Source organism: Stenella coeruleoalba, assembly GCF_951394435.1.
Source record: "Stenella coeruleoalba genome assembly, chromosome: 21".
In the NCBI taxonomy this organism is placed as follows: Eukaryota; Metazoa; Chordata; class Mammalia; order Artiodactyla; family Delphinidae; genus Stenella; species Stenella coeruleoalba.
This window is the reverse complement of record NC_137167.1, coordinates 12,882,697-12,901,677: the sequence shown is the minus strand read 5'-3', so window position 1 is coordinate 12,901,677 and position 18,981 is coordinate 12,882,697. Positions and strand designations below refer to the sequence as shown.

Below are 18,981 nucleotides of genomic sequence, written 5' to 3'. Positions count from 1 at the left end.
CTCAGTATATGAAAACCCTAGTTAGAGCAAATTTTTTTTTTTACAATAATTTAAGCCTATTCTTACCTCAGTCATTAGCCATTGTTTCTGCTTGAGTCCAATATCTAAATGTTGTGTTTCATCCAAAATTTCTTCTAAAGTAAGAGGATGTGTATCTCCTCGCTGATGCCGTGTCTATTGTGGCAAGAAACTGTTATTAGAAGACAGGTTTTTTTAATGATTTTTTTGGGGGGGTGGGGGGCACGCTGTGCAACTTGTGGGATTTTAGTTCCCTGACCAGGGATTGAACCCAGGCCCTCAGCAGTGAAAGCACGCAGTCTTAACCACTGGGCTGCGAGGGAATTCCCTGGAAGACAGTTTTAAAATGCTAGATGCGGGCTTCCCTGGTGGCACAGTGGTTCAGAGTCCGCCTGCCCATGCAGGGGACACGGGTTCGTGCCCGGGTCCAGGAAGATCCCACATGCCGTGGAGTGGCTGGGCCCCTAAGCCATGGCCGCTGAGCCTGCGCGTCCAGAGCCTGTGCTCCGCAACGGGAGAGGCCGCAACAGTAGGAGGCCCGCGTACCGCCAAAAAAAAAAAAAAAAAAGGTAAAATGCTAGATGCATTATATAATAGTTACCAGTAAATTAATCTTTTCAGGAATGCGGAATGTGTATTATTTAAGGCAGTACAATTACAGTGATGAAGAGAATGGACTATAAAATCAGACAGAACTGGGCTTCCCTGGTGGCACAGTGGTTCAGAGTCCGCCTGCCAATGCAGGGGACACGGGTTCGTGCCCCGGTCCAGGAGGATCCCACATGCCGCGGAGCGGCTGGGCCCGTGAGCCATGGCTGCTAAGCCTGAGCGTCTGGAGCCTGCGCTCCACAACGGGAGAGGCCACAACAGTGAGAGTCCCACGTACCACAAAAAAAAAAAAAAAAAAAAAAATCAGACAGAACCAAGTTCAAACTTGTAGCTATATAAAATCAAATGACAAACTGAGAAAAAAAATTTGCAATTCATATCACAAAGAGTTAGCCTTCCTAATATTTTAACAGGTCCAAAAACTCAACAAGAAAATGACCCAAGACAGGAACACAAAAAGCACAAAAAAAGAGATACAAATGACCTTAGACATATGAAAAGATACTCAACTTCCACTAAGGTATTTCTTATCACACCGGCAAAATTCCATGCTTGACAACTCTACTGGTGAGGCTGTAAGGAAACAGGCCCTCTCACACACTGCTGGTAAGAATGCAAATTGATACAACTCCTACAGAGGGAATTCGGCAATATAAATGCATTGAACCCCTGACCCAACAAGTCGGCTTCTAGGAATTTACCTTACAGATAAACCACAATGTAGAAAAGCAGCATTGTTGTAAAAGGAAAATCAGAAACATTAGTTTTATTAAGACATACTATTAGAACTATTACAACACTAAGTTGTATTTGAAAAAACTCAAGTGGCCATCAATAGAGGACTGATTAAATAAACTACAGCACATCTATGCTACTATACAGATGTTAAAAAAAAGAAAATACAGAGGTTCTCTATGTGCTAATTTGGAAAGATGTACCAGGACAAACTATTAAGTTAAAAAACATATGTAGGGCCTTCCCTGGTGGCGCAGTGGTTGGGAGTCTGCCTGCCAATGCAGGAGACACGGGTTCGAACCCTGGTCTGGGAAGATCCCACATGCTGCGGAGAGGCTGGGCCCGTGAGCCACAACTACTGAGCCTGCGCATCTGGAGCCTGTGCTCCGCAATGGGAAAGGCCGCGACAGTGAGAGGCCCGCGCACAGCGATAAAGAGTGGCCCCCGCTCGCCGCAGCTGGAGAAGGCCCTCGCACGGAAACGAAGACCCAACACAGCCAAAAATAAATTAATTAAAAAAAAAAAAAGAAAGAAAAAACATATGTAAGTGGCACAGTGGTGTACGTCAGAATCACCTGAAGGAAGGGCTTATGAAAACACAGACTGCTGAGCTGCACTCCCAGAGTTTCAGATCAGTAGATCTAGGAAGGGGCCCAAGAATTTGCACTTCTTACAAATTCCCAGGAGATGCTGATGCCATTGGTTGGAGAATGACACATTGAGAACCAATGAGCTAGGCTAAACCAAACTAACCAAATTTTTCAACATGATTTTTTACATAACTGAGATACAACCACATAAAGGGATAACAGTGAGATCAAGAGAAAAATCATTCCATCAAAAACAAAGTGCACAACTGATTTGTCATCTTAGAACTAGAGCAGTGTCTCATATGGACCTAATGGTATCTCTTGAACCTTCTCCATATAATTTCTACATAATTCTCATCGAGCAATTAAAGAGCTCTTCCATCAGTAAATGAATAAACTATGAGGAGTATTTTGTGTTGCCTTTTTCCTTTCTTTCTGAGTTCTTGGTTTTATCAGCTCTTCAAAAAGGGTACACAAGGAGCAGCTGAAGACTTTCAAACAATCAGTTTACAGATCATCTTCCGAATGTACTCTTTCCCTTTCAAAACAGGCCTGCCCCCTTTTTACAAAAAAAAAAAAAAAAAAAAAAAGGGATAACTCTCACCTCCACCCAGAATTTAGACTGCAATACCTGGAGGTATATTAAACTCCAGGGACTCAACCAAAAGGGCAAGTCAAAAGAATATTGTTTTGGGGAAGCCTTCATAAATGATAAATTGAGGTATCAAACTATCCACTATAGACGGGGCTTCTTGTCTCTTCCAGTCCTAAATATTTTTCTAGGAGTTAAAAATAGGATATTTTGCCCTTGCTATGACATTCTAAATTCTGATGAATTACAGTTTGTGGGCAATTGAGAGCTGTTCCCTGTAAACAATTCTGTCTCTTCCATCCCCACACACCCTACCTCCATGCCATACTGTCCAAGAATGCATCACTCTTAGGGGAGAATCTCCAAATAAAGGGAACATGGTAAGAAGTATCTAATGATAAATACAGGTTTTTTCAGGTATTTTCATATAAGTAATTCTCTTCAGCAATTCTCAAAATCCATTCCTTGAATATTTATTAGCCTGAAGAAAACGCACATTTAAAGAACTGAAGCAGTATCAATAAAGGAGGCTGATTCTTTCAAATATAACAAATACTTTCTTGGACTACCAAAATGTTCAAAGCATGCTACCTAAAACCCATGGACAAAAACCACACAGGAACTTACATTGAGTTTGCATTATTCAATGTGGTAGTTAAAACCTACTTTATCAAATCATATCATGAAATTTTCATTCTAATTAGTCAATTCTCATTATGCTTTAAATATTTAATATTTCTACCTCCTATTAAAAAAATAAGTCATAGCTAGCTGTAAAACCAATTCATTTTTAGCAATAGGTATACTTCTCCTTCATTAATCACCCCAAGATAAAATTTACAGTTATTTTTGAATCATTCCCTTTTATTTATATCTAAAAGCTGAATATCAGAGATGGAAGATACAAGCACACACATTTAGAAAAGGAATAACACACTGTTTAACACATCCTTGCTTAATAAACATTTGATTATTTATAATGATGCAATGTTACATGATGGTAGACTGTGTATTTTTTACATTATATAAAAATGGAAAAATTCATTCTTTTTGATCCTTATAATTTTAATCTCAACTACCTTAGTAGTATCTGTTAGTATTCATTCCATACTATATTTCTCAGTGACTTTTATATTACTTAAAATATGATAAAAAATAAGTTTGGTATATCTGGTTGGTCTGACAATGGAGACTAGCTTTGTTAACCAGAAAATAATTTCCATAAGCTGAGTATGCTAAACCTTCAACCTGACAGTTCTGGCAAAAATATATTTATACACCTAAGATAAAAGTATTTCATCAAAAAAAATTGCACCGGAAAGGTGTGTTGAAACTAGTATTTTTATTTTGTCAATTGCTTCTGAATATATCAGATTAACCAAAGTACCGATATGGGGAAGAAGAGGAAGCTGATATAATTAGACATTTACTGAGTCTTGGTAAAACCTTTTTGATACATTTCCTAGAAACTAAGTAGATGGTTTAGGACCAGGTAACAAATCCTCTGGCAAGCTAGGTGATTCCCATTCTTTTGCTTTCAACAAAACTGAAGAAGGACCTAACAGAAGTGTCAACTGATAATTGGAAGGTTTTGCTATCACAAAATTAGAATGAACTTATTTATATGAACATTTATTTCTCAGCACTTAAACCTACAAGATCTCAAAATAAGACAGGAAATTGGTGCCAAATTCTGTTTCATTCTATCAGTAAATAATATATTATCTCCAGACACAAGAACCACTGGAGAGATAAGACAGCTCCATTTATTTCATTAAAAATGGATTTCTGTTGCATAATTATTACATACAAAGTGAATTTTAATCAAAATTTTAATATATTTATGTTATTCTAATCAACTATGTGGTAACAGTAATTACAATGATGGCTCAAACCAGAAAATATTTACAGCCTTATGGTTACAGGGAAAACATCCCTAATTTAAATTTATATACATATTATTGTGACAAAGGAGTTTGACAGATGATCAATAGAAGATTTCCAAACACTAAAATACATAACATTAGGATAAAATTCAGTGGGAGTAACGAACTGACATACAAGTTGAAAGGAAAATAATTAAAATTTCCAACCACTAAAGTTTGTTTTCGTATTTTTAAAAAATGGCATTTAGATTCCCTTAGATAAATTTAAGAGTGCTGTATTTTACTGAAATATTACAATATGCCAGAAATTGCATCCTGTGTCACTATTTAGACTTTTGTTATAACATAAATAGACTCACAGACATAGAAAACAAACTTATGGTTACCAAAGGGGGAAGGGAGGGGTGTGAGGAGTTTGGGATCAACAGCTACACACTACTATATATAAAATAGATAAGCAAGGATCTACTGTATAGCACAGGAAACTATATTCAATATCTTGTAATAACCTATAATGGAAAAGAATCTGAAAAAGAATATACATATATGTATACCTGAAACACTTTGCTATACACCTGAAACTAACACATTGTAAATCAACTATACTTCAATTTAAAAAAAACCTTTTGCTGAAAAATTACACTTATCAATTTAAATATGTGCAAAGGGACACAAAGTTTTTCAAAATTGTTTCAGGGAACATATGAGTAAAAATTTGAAGATCGTTGTCATAGATTAACAAAGCAGTAAGGGTCTCTAGATAAATGAAAACTGTTTTTAGCAGAGTAGCAAAAACATGACATTAAATGTCAGTCTCCCTCAAAAGACTGACAGCCTCGAGGGCATACATTTCGTCTGAGTATTCATACCATTCGTGCCGTAACTGCAGATAGTAGGTTTTAGTATTGCTTACCATGTGGGGGAATGGATGGATGGAATGAAAGGTAAATGCCTAAGTGTCAGAGTATATTATTTGATAATGGGAAATTGTAAACTAACACATTTCTACCCGAAATCAAATACAAACCACAGATTTCAGATATAGCTAGACAGACACCAGGTCTCTTAAATTACAAAAGAAAAGACTTCACATAAAATTTGATTTATATACTAAGGAATAGCTGAAATTTGAAATAATAACAAATACAGCACTTTCTTTGACTTTTTTCCAAGAGATACAACTAGTAACTAAATGGGAATAAGAGTTTGGCAGACAAGGGGGGTAAATCTGAAATCACTTAGCCATTTTAGGTATAAATGAAATTTCACTTTCATAAATTAAGTTAGGGTTCAGAATCCTTAGTAAAGTCAAAATGTCATACCATCAAAACTTCAAAATTTACTTCAAGAAATACTAAATCTCTCTAAACTCCAATTCTTTTGTGAGTCAAAGTTTTTCTGAGACACTCAGTAATTCTCAAATTTTCTCCTTCAAGATGTAGAAAAGCCACCATCTGCCTGAACTGTGTAGCTTTTTACTTCTCACATCAATGGAAGTAATATCCTGTAAATCGTTCACATTTTCTCACTGGTTTGGTCAGCAGCTATTGACTAATTAAGAGGTGACTGTATCTACTGCATGAGCACAATTTTATTAAATGAAATGGTGGGCTTAAATTGTGTACTTGAACTAATGGAATGTAAATCAAATACACTTAGATGACTCACTGCAATGCTAACTTGATATAATGTAAAAGGCTTCAGGCAGTAAATTTTTTTTTTTTTTTTTACAGTTTTGAGGTATAATGGGCATAACATAAACAACAAATATTGAAACATACAATTTGATAAATTTTGACATGTATATACAAATTTACTTCTGAAAATACCAATCCCCTACTTCCACCAAAAGTCAACAGAATTTCTGTTAGCTGAGAAAAGTACTTACCTTCATGTAATTCACAATCTTAGCAAGAACACCAAACTTATATCCAGAGCTTCCTGATAGAGCTTTCAAGTTAAATGATCCATTGTTATGATCTGAAAATGAGGTTCAAAAAGCAATTATAACATTTTCATATTAGATGTGATTACTGACTTTTAAGCAACTAAGATGATTTTAACTCTGGTAAAATATTTGTTTTGGAGTCTTCCTATCTAGTAAATTCTACCCTATAAAATTTTGGTGACAAATTCAAAATCTGCATGCATAATAACTATTTTCTCACCAAGGATGGAAGCAAAGTATAAATAATTCAAAGGCATTAAAATACATTTCTTTTATAAGTACCTTTATCTCACCCTTTCCTTAAGTCTGATTAGATTTCCACCATAATTAGAAGCAAGGTTTATTAAACAAGAGGACAATACAAATCTCAATCTGATCCATAGTGCTTTTCTAACAACCTTAAAAACCATGAGAAGTGAGTGGATTACTTCTAAGGGATAAAAAGTTCAATTTATCACCAATGACATCAATTTCTGCTTATCAACTTAAAAAAATAAATGGGTATTGATTAATGGGAATTAATAAAAAGTATGATACAATAACTATTTTAAGGTAAATTTTAAAGATATATTAGGAATAAAAAAAATAAGCAATGTGCTCGCTTCAGCAGCACATATACTAAAATTGGAACAATACAGAGAAGATTAGCATGGCCCCTGCGCAAGGATGACACGCAAATTCGTGAATCATTCCATATTTTTACCTAAGTGTCCATCGACAGATGAATGGATAAAGAAGATGTGGCACATATATACAATGGAATATTACTCAGCCATAAAAAGAAACAAAATTGAGTGTAGTGAGGTGAATGGACCTAGAGTCTGTCATACACAGTAAAGTCAGCCAGAAAAACAAATACCATATGCTAACACATATATACGGAATCTAAAAAAAAAAAGGTTCTGAAGAACCTAGGGGCAGGACAGGAATAAAGATGCAGATGTAGAGAATGGACTTGAGGACATGGGGAGGGGGAAGGGTAAGCTGGGACAAAGTGAGAGAGTGGCATGGACATATATATATACTACCAAATGTAAAACAGATAGCTAGTGGGAAGCAGCCGCAAAGCACAGGGAGATCAGCTCAGTGCTTTGTGATCACCTAGAGGGGTGGGATAGGGAGGGTGGGAGGGAGACACAAGAGGGAGGAGATATGGGGACATATGTATATGTATAGCTGATTCACTTTGTTATAAAGCAGAAACTAACACACCACTGTAAAGCAATTATACTCCAATAAAGACGTTAAAAAAAACACATAAGCACTGCCACTGCATAAACGTGGATACTTAAAAAGGATGTAGCATGAAACAAGGAGCAATCTACATAGAAGATCATTTGGTTCAGAACATATACCATTCTGTTGCATATTTACAGGCAGAAATCCTAATGCTACCATTGCATCACAAATGCATTCTATTAGCCATAGGCAGGAAGAGTAAAAAAAAGTCACTGTAAATACCAGGAAGACATTTCGTAAGTACACATTCTATTAGTCAGGCATCAGATCAGATATTATAAAGTTCCCATGTGGCTGATCCACAAAGGAAGAGGTTAAATAAAAGGGGGGAGAGTCCATTTCTGGCACCAGGTTGGTAATAATAATTTAAACAAAAGAATGCATTAGAATAACCACAAGTCAAATTAACAACTGTCAGAGATCCACGGGAACAGCTTCTAGAAGGCAACATAATATTCCTTTGAGATTAGTTAGTGAAAAGGCTTTATTGAATGATTTTTTGAGACCTCATATGCAATTTTCCTTTAAAAATAACTTTGTTGGGCTTCCCTGGTGGCGCAGTGGTTGAGAGTCCGCCTGCCGATGCAGGGGACACGGGTTCGTGCCCCGGTCCGGGAAGATCCCACATGCCGTGGAGCAGCTAGGCCCGTGAGCCATGGCCACGCAACGGGAGAGGCCACACACAACAGTGAGAGGCCCGCGTACCACAAAAAAAAAAAAACCTTGACTGTTAAGCTTAGACCACAACTCTAATACACTGTAAGAAAATCATTCTATCTCTACACATCCAACTGAGGATTCTTTTGCAATTTAACTTTCACAGACTGCTTTTTTCTTAACACAGGTGGTGTACCTACCAAAACTTACCCTTCTCCCAAATAATAGAAATAAAAACCTTATTTCTTTTCTTCTTCCTCAGAATTTCATCTAAATCAAACCACCACATAGAAATAATCACTTTCAGAGAGCAAGTTTTACGTAAATAACAAGTATTAGAAAGAGAGAAAGCAAATATCATTTATGAGATCTTACACTTCATGGAGGAAACACCACGCTGGTAAACCTGAACTGTTTGTTTCCCAGGTTACTGCCTCTCTTGACATTATCTTCTAGCCCTAGCACTGAAATAATCACTGAAGGATCTGAAATTCTACAGCTAAGCACTATGGAATCATCAATTTGTTATTAACTCACAAATTCCTGTGCAGAAATTTAGCTGAAAGACAAAAAAAATAAGGCCAAAATAAGGGGTGACAGTTGAGAACCCAGACGGCTCTATTCAAGTTTATGAATGATTTACTCCTAGGGTGGCAGGACTTAATGCAAATGCACGTAGAGGAAACTGTCAGCTCCATTGTGGTTCAACCAATAGAAGCACAGCTCCATCTTGGCTGTGCACTAGACTGCATTACAAACAGACGGATACCATCGCTTCAACTGCAGCCTTTCAGACAAGAGGTAGGTTATACGATCTTTTCATTTAATAATACATGTCCTTATGATACAATATAAATATTTTACCATAAAAACGAAGCAGAAAGCTTTGTTCCTACTAAAGACCCCAAGAAATGTATTCATGTCATTGTTTGGCAGGATTTTATTATGAAAATATGAAGACTATCTTTGCTATTTGATAAGCACCCTTACCATCTGTGCCTTAACAGAAAATCATTACATTTTCTATGAACCTAATCTATATCCAGACCTCAGAGTAAGCCATATGCATGTGATGTTAAAAGGTTGCTTGCAAATTTCATTTTCTCTGAGCTATTTCATTTCAGCGGTTTGGTTTGTCTTAACAAAGGATTTTTCTTAAAGAAAAATCTAGACTAAAAGCAAATCCAGGACTAAAGCTTTCTGATTATATGTGCAAATTTAAAGCATTTATAAGAAAGTTTGCTGTATTTTAAGGAATATGAGAAAATAATTCAAAATTTTATTTGACTTTGAGTGTAGATGCAGAGAATGCCAATAAATTATCACACTGTGATTTTTATATAAAAATAAAAAGACCATAAAGGTACCATTACGTAGGCTGCATTATACTGTAACCAAAGAGACCATTTATAGAGCTTCAGACTTTCATACATTTTCATTAAAATAATTCCCTACAGTCAAATTTTAAAGTCTCTATCACTATAACATACAAATCATGCTATTGAATAAAAACCTTCTTAAGCAGTGTTTCATTTTTCATATGCCACAAAAATATACATTTATCACAGTATTTGTATATAATATTAAAGTTATTCTTAAACCAAACTTAAAATACACAGTAAGTCGTTTTGATAAACTAAATTTTAAAATAAAAATATGCTCTAAGAAGAATTGGTTATGGGAGGAAGGAGGGTACCTTTCAAGGTAATATGATTACTTTCATAGCTAAAAGCAATCATTCATGCCTACTAAAAATTATTATTCAACTGCTGACCGAATTTCTAATTCTACAATATTAAAGCATGAAAAAATATTTAGTAAATGCTAGAGTTCCAGGATATTACCTATATATACTGACCTAAGATCCAAATTCTGTCCTTTTCTTTGCTGGTAAATCTATTTTAAATTTTAAAGGTTTTTTTTTTCATAAATTTTATTCCTTCTGTTTCTTAACCAGTGTTCTGCTAGCATGAGCAAAGTATCCCTTACAAAGCCCAAAGGTTGCTGTAAGAAGATATTAGATCTCTCCAGGTTCAGTACAATGTGGTTAACTGCCTAGAAAACATTCCTGTTTGCTATACGAAGTACGGGAGCTCAAAAAAAAAGTCTCAGATCAAATAAAAATAACTTTGTCAAATAAAACAGTTAACTCGTAACTCAAATTTCAGGTAAATTGTAGACAAAAACTCCTGCCACCCACATTTTTTAAACATTATAATCAGCCTACATTTTACTGGCAATATATCTATAGTTAGTACAGATGGAGGCTCATTGCTGTTTAGCCAAACTAACTAAAGACATGGCCTAAGCCAGAGAGTTCCAGCGTTGGGTGCGTTGTTCTATATATAAAGGCTATTACGATTAACAGATCATATTTCAAAGTGATATGCTTAAATGCACTAGAGAATTCAATTCAAGGCCTTTTTCCACAAATAGAGCAAAAGTATAATTTTATTCTGATCTGGCAATTCAAGGTTCCAGAACAGTTCCAAGTCCTATCCTTGTAAATATTTCACTAGGGCCTTTTAAAATGGGAGGAAAAATAGATGATGGGAATATATTGGAAAATAATAATAAACTAAAAATTATATATATAAGAGACTGTTCCTACTTTTTACTGTTTGCGCTCACTTTTCGTAAGGCATGTTACAGCATTTGCTTCACATAAATTTACATTTTAATTTCAAAAATAGTCTCAAAATACAAGAAAATCCTAATGATAAATGTCTTTCTATGTATCTAATTATGTCTAATTCATCAAAGCAAGATTTAGATTTTATCCTAAACTTAACACACAAAATTATTAGAGCTCTACCGTACTCTGAAAGAATAAACCACATTAAATTTAAGGTAGAAAATGAATCTATATTACAGGGTTTACTTTTTCCAGATATGCCCAGAAGCTACCAAAAAGTGAATGTTTTGAGATGCTCATCAGTTATCAACACACTCACAAATGGCACACTGTCATCATTCACAACATAAACCTGACATGTATATATACTCTTTCTGAAAACTGCTTAGATGCTCCTAACAAAACTTACAAGTACCCTTGGCAATGGCACATACTGCTATCCAGTCACTATCACAAGTATAATTATCATAAGCATATTTGTGTGTGGATAAAGTACACAGTCTTACCAAAGTCACAATTTACTAATCCTAATTTTTTAGAAGTAATCCAAACACAATGGATTATTAAAAACCAAAGGCAAGGAATACTTCTGGGTTTGAATAAATAATACACTCAAATGGTTCAAAAACCAAAGGAATATAACAAGGTACATCTTGACAAGTCTCACACACATCCCGGTCTCCCGACTCTACTCTCCAACCAACCCCACAAATAATCATTGTTATTAATTTCTATATATCCCCAAGATTTTTGTGCAGATACAAGCAACTAAAAATATATATTATTTCCCTTTTTCCTCCTGCACTTTGTTTACTTAAAAACATATCCTAGAAATCTTTCCATGTCACTATAGTCACCTCATTCATGCTTAACATCCGACTGTGTGAGTATACTACATTAATTTAACCAGAAGAACAGTTCATTGATGGGTACAAGTTAACTTCAAAGTAAGTGAATTTAGTTGTGTGTCTGTCTGCCTGCCCCGCTTCTTGCCTCCCCTTATCTCTCCCTTCCCATCTCTCCCCCTCCCTCCCCCCCGCTCTATTTTTTAGGAGCAAGGGGACCTGAAAATTTTTTAAGCAGTTCACTTGTACCTCAAAAATAAATAGAATATAAAGTTCCTTAAGCAAACTTTCTAATCATTCTAAAATTTCATTTTGAAACAGTAACCTACATTATTAGTCTTTACAATTTCTCCCCAGTCTTAAGAAGTCACCATAAATTTAAAAAGGCCTACTCATGGGACTTCCCTGGTGGTCCAGTGGTAAAGAATCTGCCTTCCAATGCAGGGGATGTGGGTTTGATCCCTGGTCGGGGAACTAAGATCCCACATGCCGCGGGGCAACTAATCCCGCATGCCACAACTACTGAGCCCGCACATTTCAACAAGAGAAAACCCGAACACCACAACTAGAGAGAAGCCCACGCGCCACAACAAAGACAGGACACAGCCAAAAATAAAAATAACAATAAATGAAATAAATATTAAAATAAATAAAAATAAAAAGGCCTGCTCATAATAAATTAAAATACAAAGTAATAAATTCAGTATAATTTCAACCAGGTATGAGTTATAGATTTATACAGCCAATGTCTAGGATAAAAGAAAAAAATTACAAGTTTGATATGTTACAGAGATAAGATTATAGGTGATGCTATTTTTTTAAGTTAATTATTTATTACTTTTGGCTGCGCTGGGTCTTTGTTGCTGCGGGCTTTCTCTAGTTGCGGCGAGCGGGGGCTACTCTTTGTTGCAGTGCGCGGGCTTCTCACTGCAGTGGCTTCTCTTGTTGTGGAGCATGGGCTCTAGGCACACGGGCTTCAGTAGTTGTGGCATGCGGGCTCTAGAGCGCAGGCTCAGTAGTTGTGGCGCACGGGCTTAGTTGCTCCGCGGCATGTGGGATCTTCCCGGACCAGGGCTCAAACTCGTGTCACCTGCGTTGGCAGGCGGATTCTTAACCACTGTACCACCAGGGAAGCCCATAGGTGATGCTTTTAATTTTTATTTTAAATTGCTATAATGATATTTTTGATATCAATAATGAAATAGCAGTTTAAATTAATGTTAATTAATAGGGTAGATTAATTACAGAGGCATAATGTAGAAATTACCTCACTCTACTCTCTCCTCCCTCCCCTACCATTGTTTCCCCTGCAGTCAGTTCCAATGCCAGAGAAATCTTCAAAAGAAATTCCCAAATTTTAAAAAGGAATCAACCTGAAAGACCTTAACAGAAAGTCTAAGGAATACTTTAATCAGTGCTGAAGAGGACTAGGTTGGCCAAGGTAAAATTATTAGACAGACCCTCAAGCAATTCTTCCTGTTCTTTACCTACCCATATAAGTCGCACAATCCCCCATTTCACCAAGGTCCTAATCTTCTTCCTCTCCCTCTCCTCTATTAGCTTTTAAAAAAAAAAAAAAAAAGCATCTGAAACTCATTCACACTGAAGTAAAAATAATTGTAACAATGTTTGTTACCCCTCCCAGGAATATCTGCATTTTAGCAGTGCTAAAAATCCTAAGGGAGTTCCAAAGCTGAACATTTTTCAGGCATTTGTGTGTCTGTGCACATGCATTCATGACACTATCAGCAAGGCTGGATCAAAAAGGACTTAACTTTTGTCTCCGTTTGAGTTAGTTTCTATAGGTTACTTGACTATTTGTGTAAAAGGTGGTTAAGTTCAGAGGCAGCAACAACGCAGAGGTGGAGGGGTAGCCTATCAGGACTCCACACTGCACAACCCCAATTTACACTGTATTCTACCTGAATGGCACCCACCCCACAACAAAACATGACTGGTGCTCCCCAGAGCTGTACAACGCAGCTGCCTGCTTTCTATAAGGGTGTGCTTGGAAGAGAAAAATTCAAAAGATAAAAGAGTAACTTTGAGGGCTTCCCTGGTGGCACAGTGGTTGAGAGTCGGCCTGCCGATGCAGGGGACATGGGTTCGTGCCCCGGTCCGGGAGGATCTCACATGCCGCGGAGCGGCTGGACCCGTGAGCCATGGCCGCTGAGCCTGAGTGTCCGGAGCCTGTGCTCCGCAATGGGAGAAGCCACAGCAGTGAGAGGCTCACGTACCGCAAAAAAAAAAAAAGAAGAGTAACTTTGAAAGGCTGGGTCTCTTGACATAGTTTGAAATATTGTAATGTAACGGGAAGTTACTCAAATACCTGTGTTCCAGACAATGCATTTTTGTATGTCCCAGAAAAGAAGCAATTAATTCAATTACTGTCCATTAGTCTCTTGTCCCTCATTTCAAGGTGAAAGGTGACCAAGCACCATAAATGGATTCTTAAATCCAACAAGAAAAAATGAATTTATTAAGCCTTTACTTTTGGCCTCAGATCATCAATTTAACCTTCAAAATATATGAAGGAAAAAAGGAAGAGAACAAGTCCATCCAAAGAAGTGAGATGATCCGCCACGCAAATCAAATTTAAAGAAAAACGAAAAAAAAACCTTAGAAAATATTAGTTTATTAACCCCAAAGTTTTAAAATTATATTTATAAAGAAAACAGAAATCTTAGGAATTATATTGTTATGTTTGGGGGTTTTAAGTCAGTTTTTAATCTTTTTTGGTGTGAAAATGATATAGTGGTTATATTTAGAGACAGAGTCCTCACCTTTTAAGAGATATATACTGAAATATTCCTAGATGAAGTGACATGATGTCTGGGATTTGCCTCAAAATAATCCATGGAATGGAAGTGAGCAGAGATATAGACTGGCCAAGAATTGATCAATGAAGCTGTGTTATAAGCACATGGGTGTTTATTATACTCATACTTCTGTAGTACCTTGAAATTTTCTATAAATGGAACATACTCTCACACACAAGTTATCTCCAGCACTTAGAAAAGTATTTGTTGGGACTTCCCTGATGGTCCAGCAGTTAAGACTCCATGCTCCCAACACAGGGGGCCTGGGTTCAATCCCTGGTCAGGGAACTAGATCCCACATGCCGCAACTAAGAGCCCACATGCTGCAACTAAAAGATCCCGTGTGCCGCAACTAAAGATCCCGCATGCCGCAATTAAAGATCCCGCATGCCACAACTAAAGATCCCGTGTACCCAACAAAAATCCCACATGCTACAACTGAGACCCAGCGCAGCCAAACAAATAAATAAATATTTTTTAAAAAAGGATTTGTTACTCAGTAGGTAATCAATAAACATTTGTTTACAAGAATGAAAGTCTATTTACAACTATGTAGCAAAAAAATCACACAAAACATTTCTTTCATAAAAGCAAGCACACAAACTGACAACAGTCACTGAATTAGGGAAGTGGAACTATGGGGTTTTTTCCTCTCATTTCAAAAAGTTTCTTAGTATATAGAGATATTTTATAATTTTTTCAAAAAACTTGAGCTATTTTGGGGGTTTTTGTTTATTTATTTTTGACTGGGTCAGGTCTTAGATGCAGCACGCGGGATCTTCATTGCGGCATGTGGGCTTCTCTCTAGTTGTGGTGTTCAGGCTTTCTCTCTCTAGTTGGGCATGCAGGCTCCAGAGCACGTGGGCTCTACGGTTTGTGGCACGTGGGCTCTCTAGTTGAGGCATGCAGGCTCAGTAGCCTTGCAGCATGTGGGAATCTTAGTTCCCCAACCAGAGACTGAACCCGCGGTCCCCTGCATTGGAAGGTGGATTCTTTACCACTGGACCACCAGGGAAGTCCCCTTAAAAACATATTTTTGAATGATTAAGATAATAAAATCATTTATTATTTTTAATACTATCAGATCTTCAATCTTTACAGTCCCACTTAAGGTCCAACAAGTATCAGGTCAACAAGAGCAAAGCTTAATGCAAGAACAGTGACACTTTAACTCACTGGTTAATTCTGTGAGATGGAATAATAATTTAATAATACATACCTTTGGGATGCTGCATTTGCCTGTTTTTTTTTTAATATTCCTGTCCATTGGTCATTTAGGTATTATGAAACATTTAAGACTATCATATACATAATCAAAAAAAATCCTAAGATTAAGGTCTCTTCATAGGCAACTTTAATCTAAAACTGTTCTATCCTTATTCTGAAAACTGTCATTATTTGGCTTTTCTTTCTCTACTATTTTTCACTCAGCCATTATTTCCTGATTCAGATCACCTGTCCTGGAAGTTTAAAGGAGTGGAAATAGACAGAAATATACTGAACCAAGAAGGTGAGAAGGATCCACAAGGGTAATGGGAAAAGCTCTTCTGCAGACAGTTTGAAGAACACAACTTTAAAATGCTAAGATTTTTTTTTGTAGATAACAGCTCTCTGACCGGTGCTTTAATCAAATTTTAAACCAATTCAGCTGCCTTTTTTCTCCCTCCATTAGCAGTTAATTTCTGTATATGAAGCTTGATCATAAATATTTGTCTAACAAATGATATACATTAAAAAAAATACATAGTATGGGGGCTTCCCTGGTGTCGCAGTGGTTGAGAGTCCGCCTGCCGATGCAGGGGACACGGGTTCGTGCCTTGGTCCGGGAAGATCCCACAGGCCGCAGAGCGGCTGTGCCCATGAGCCATGGCCACTGAGCCTGCGCGTCCAGAGCCTGTGCTCTGCAACGGGAGAGGCCACAACAGTGAGAGGCCCGCGTACCGCAAAAAAATAAAAATAAAAAAATAAAATAAATTAAAAACTACATAGTATCGTTTACAGAGTACACTGCATAAATATCGAAAAAATTTCAAGAATACTATTCAGACATTAATTCTGACAGAAAATAAGGAATACTCATGCAGCCTATATAAATTTACTAACAAATCTTAGAAATTGACATTTGAATTGACCAATCTGTAGAGTTTGGTTACATATATTCATTTTCTACCTTTCTACAGATTCAAACGAGCTATATAAGAAGTGGAATCTCTAAGAATGGCCTCCCAGAGCTCAAGCCTCTGGAATGAAACAACTACATCTGTTTATCAGTACTTTGGTTTTCAAGTTCAAAAAATTTACCCTTTCCATGATAACTGGAACACTGCCTGCTTTGTCATTCTGCTTTTATTTATATTTACAGTGGTATCTTTAGTGGTGCTGGCTTTCCTTTATGAAGCGCTTGACTGCTGTTGCTGTGTAAAAAACAAAACTGTGAAAGACTTGAAAAATGAACCGAACCCTCTTAGAAGTATGATGGACAACATCAGAAAACGTGAAACTGAAGTGGTCTAGTACTCTACATAAGATGAACAAAAGCTCTGAAAACAGCCGTCAATTACTGAGAAAAAAGAAAAATTTCTGAGGTCAACCGTTATTACAAAACCGACTACGAATAATTAAAAGATTTCTACTAGAAGGGAAAAACAAGTTAAATATGCACTTTCTGTGTGTGTATCGATTTCATTAAATATACTGTAAAACTTTCACAAATGTGAATAATTTACCAATCTATTTAAAATAACACTTCAAAAACTAGTTAAAAGATCCCTAGAGCTCAATACTAGGCATTAAAAAGTAAACTGGAAACCAAAAGAAAGGCTAATGATCCCAAAATAACATACCTAAACAAACCATGTGAACTAAAAAACAGGGTACTATCCTTCATATATTTTGGTAATTAAAATGCTACTTAAAATACTTATCTAAATCCATAGTAAAATATTCCCACTTATACGTAAGTCCCTACTTACTAAGAAGCAATACTTTCTAGTTTATTGAAGACAACTAAAATATTTTTAAAGATTTAAGTTTTATGTAGGATTAGTGTGGAAAAAAAAGACTCAAAATACTCAACAAGGTCACAAGGACACTTGCATAAACTTTTCATAAAATTGACTTACTGTTTAGTAAGAAATACATGGTCTAAGATGAGCTGTTTTCAAACTAAAACTTTCTAGCATACCCCCCTAAATTGCATTTCTTGAGCTTGTTCTTTCATTATGTCTCTCGCATTCACACTCCCAAGGACTAAGATACCCAATGCAAAAAGACTGCCAGGTAACTCCCTGACAGTTCAGTAGTCAGGACTGGATGATTTCACTGCCGGGACCTGGGTTCAATCCCTGGTCCGGGAATTAAGATCCCGAAAGCCGCGCAGTGTGGCCAAAAAAAAAAAAGACTGCCAAAAAAGTCAAGAGCAAGTCAAAAGCTAGGACCACTTAACACCTGTTAAGAACTATGGCAATCTTATTTCTTGGAATGCCAAAGGCTGTACAGTATTATATTTTATAACCCTGACACTATTTTGCTGCTACCCATGAGCAAACCAAAATATGCTTTTAACCACTACACTATAACTGCCCTTAGACCAGAAATGTCACTCCTGGAAATTTATTCTGAGAAATTACTTCAAAAGAAAAAACTGAAGATACAAAGATGTTTACAATAGCATTACTCAAAATAACAAAATAATTGGAAGTAACGGCACTTAACTAAATGTGTCTCATCAACATTAAGAAGCAACTGAAAATTATGGCAAAACAGAAAATACTTGATATGGGAAGTGAAAAATAAGTATCTGTCATTTTCAACTTAAAGAGCCCTACATGTCAGCCTGAAATCACTTTTCCACACAATGTTTTTATATATTTTTTTAACATTAGAAAAAAATAACATAACCAACTTTCAAAGGACTTGTGGAACTTAGGTATACAAAATATTCTGGTAACCAAGAGCTACTCTGAGCACTTGTTAAAACCACATTTTCATAAATGGAAAACTTTGGGGTCCTTGCCATAGATGGGAAGCATACAGGTCCTTTGATAACTAGATTTTTTGATAACCTACACTACCTTTTCCCTACCCTACCCTGTAATCTATTTAGCCATTTAACAAATATGTACTGAGTGCTTCCATGTGTGAGGGATTAGGTTACAATGGCAAACAAGTAATCATGCAATTACAGTGGCACACAATAGCTTTGTCAGAAACAGGGAGTGCTCTGGGAATTCAAAGGCCAAGCAATAAACACAAATTGGAAAGTGGGAATGACTTTAAAGCTGAAACCTAGAAGAGGAATAGGAGTTAACCAAAGGAAAGAGGGAAGGAGGTAAGAAAGAACGTTCCAGGAAGACGAAATAATATGAGCAAAGGCCAGGAGGCAAGAGAGTGAAGCATGTTAGAGTAG

General features: G+C 36.5%; 2 protein-coding genes across 2 annotated transcripts in view; one reads left to right on the top strand and one right to left on the bottom strand.

Annotated features, from left to right (window-relative positions):
• GTF2E2 (general transcription factor IIE subunit 2) overlaps positions 1-18,981 on the bottom strand; it is an 82,114-nt gene that overhangs the window by 54,094 nt on the left and 9,039 nt on the right. The window contains exons 3-4 of the mRNA XM_079909026.1: positions 6,319-6,410; positions 67-174 (exon numbers count right to left, since the gene is read on the bottom strand). Coding sequence (XP_079765152.1) covers positions 67-174; positions 6,319-6,410 — 200 coding nt within the window. The remainder of the gene's footprint in view (positions 1-66; positions 175-6,318; positions 6,411-18,981) is intronic.
• On the top strand, positions 16,238-17,087 carry SMIM18 (small integral membrane protein 18; the record flags this gene model as incomplete). The annotated part of the gene is made up of 1 exon (XM_079909235.1): positions 16,238-17,087. The coding sequence occupies exon 1, from the start codon at positions 16,791-16,793 to the stop codon at positions 17,085-17,087; it is 297 nt and encodes a 98-aa protein (XP_079765361.1). The 5' UTR covers positions 16,238-16,790.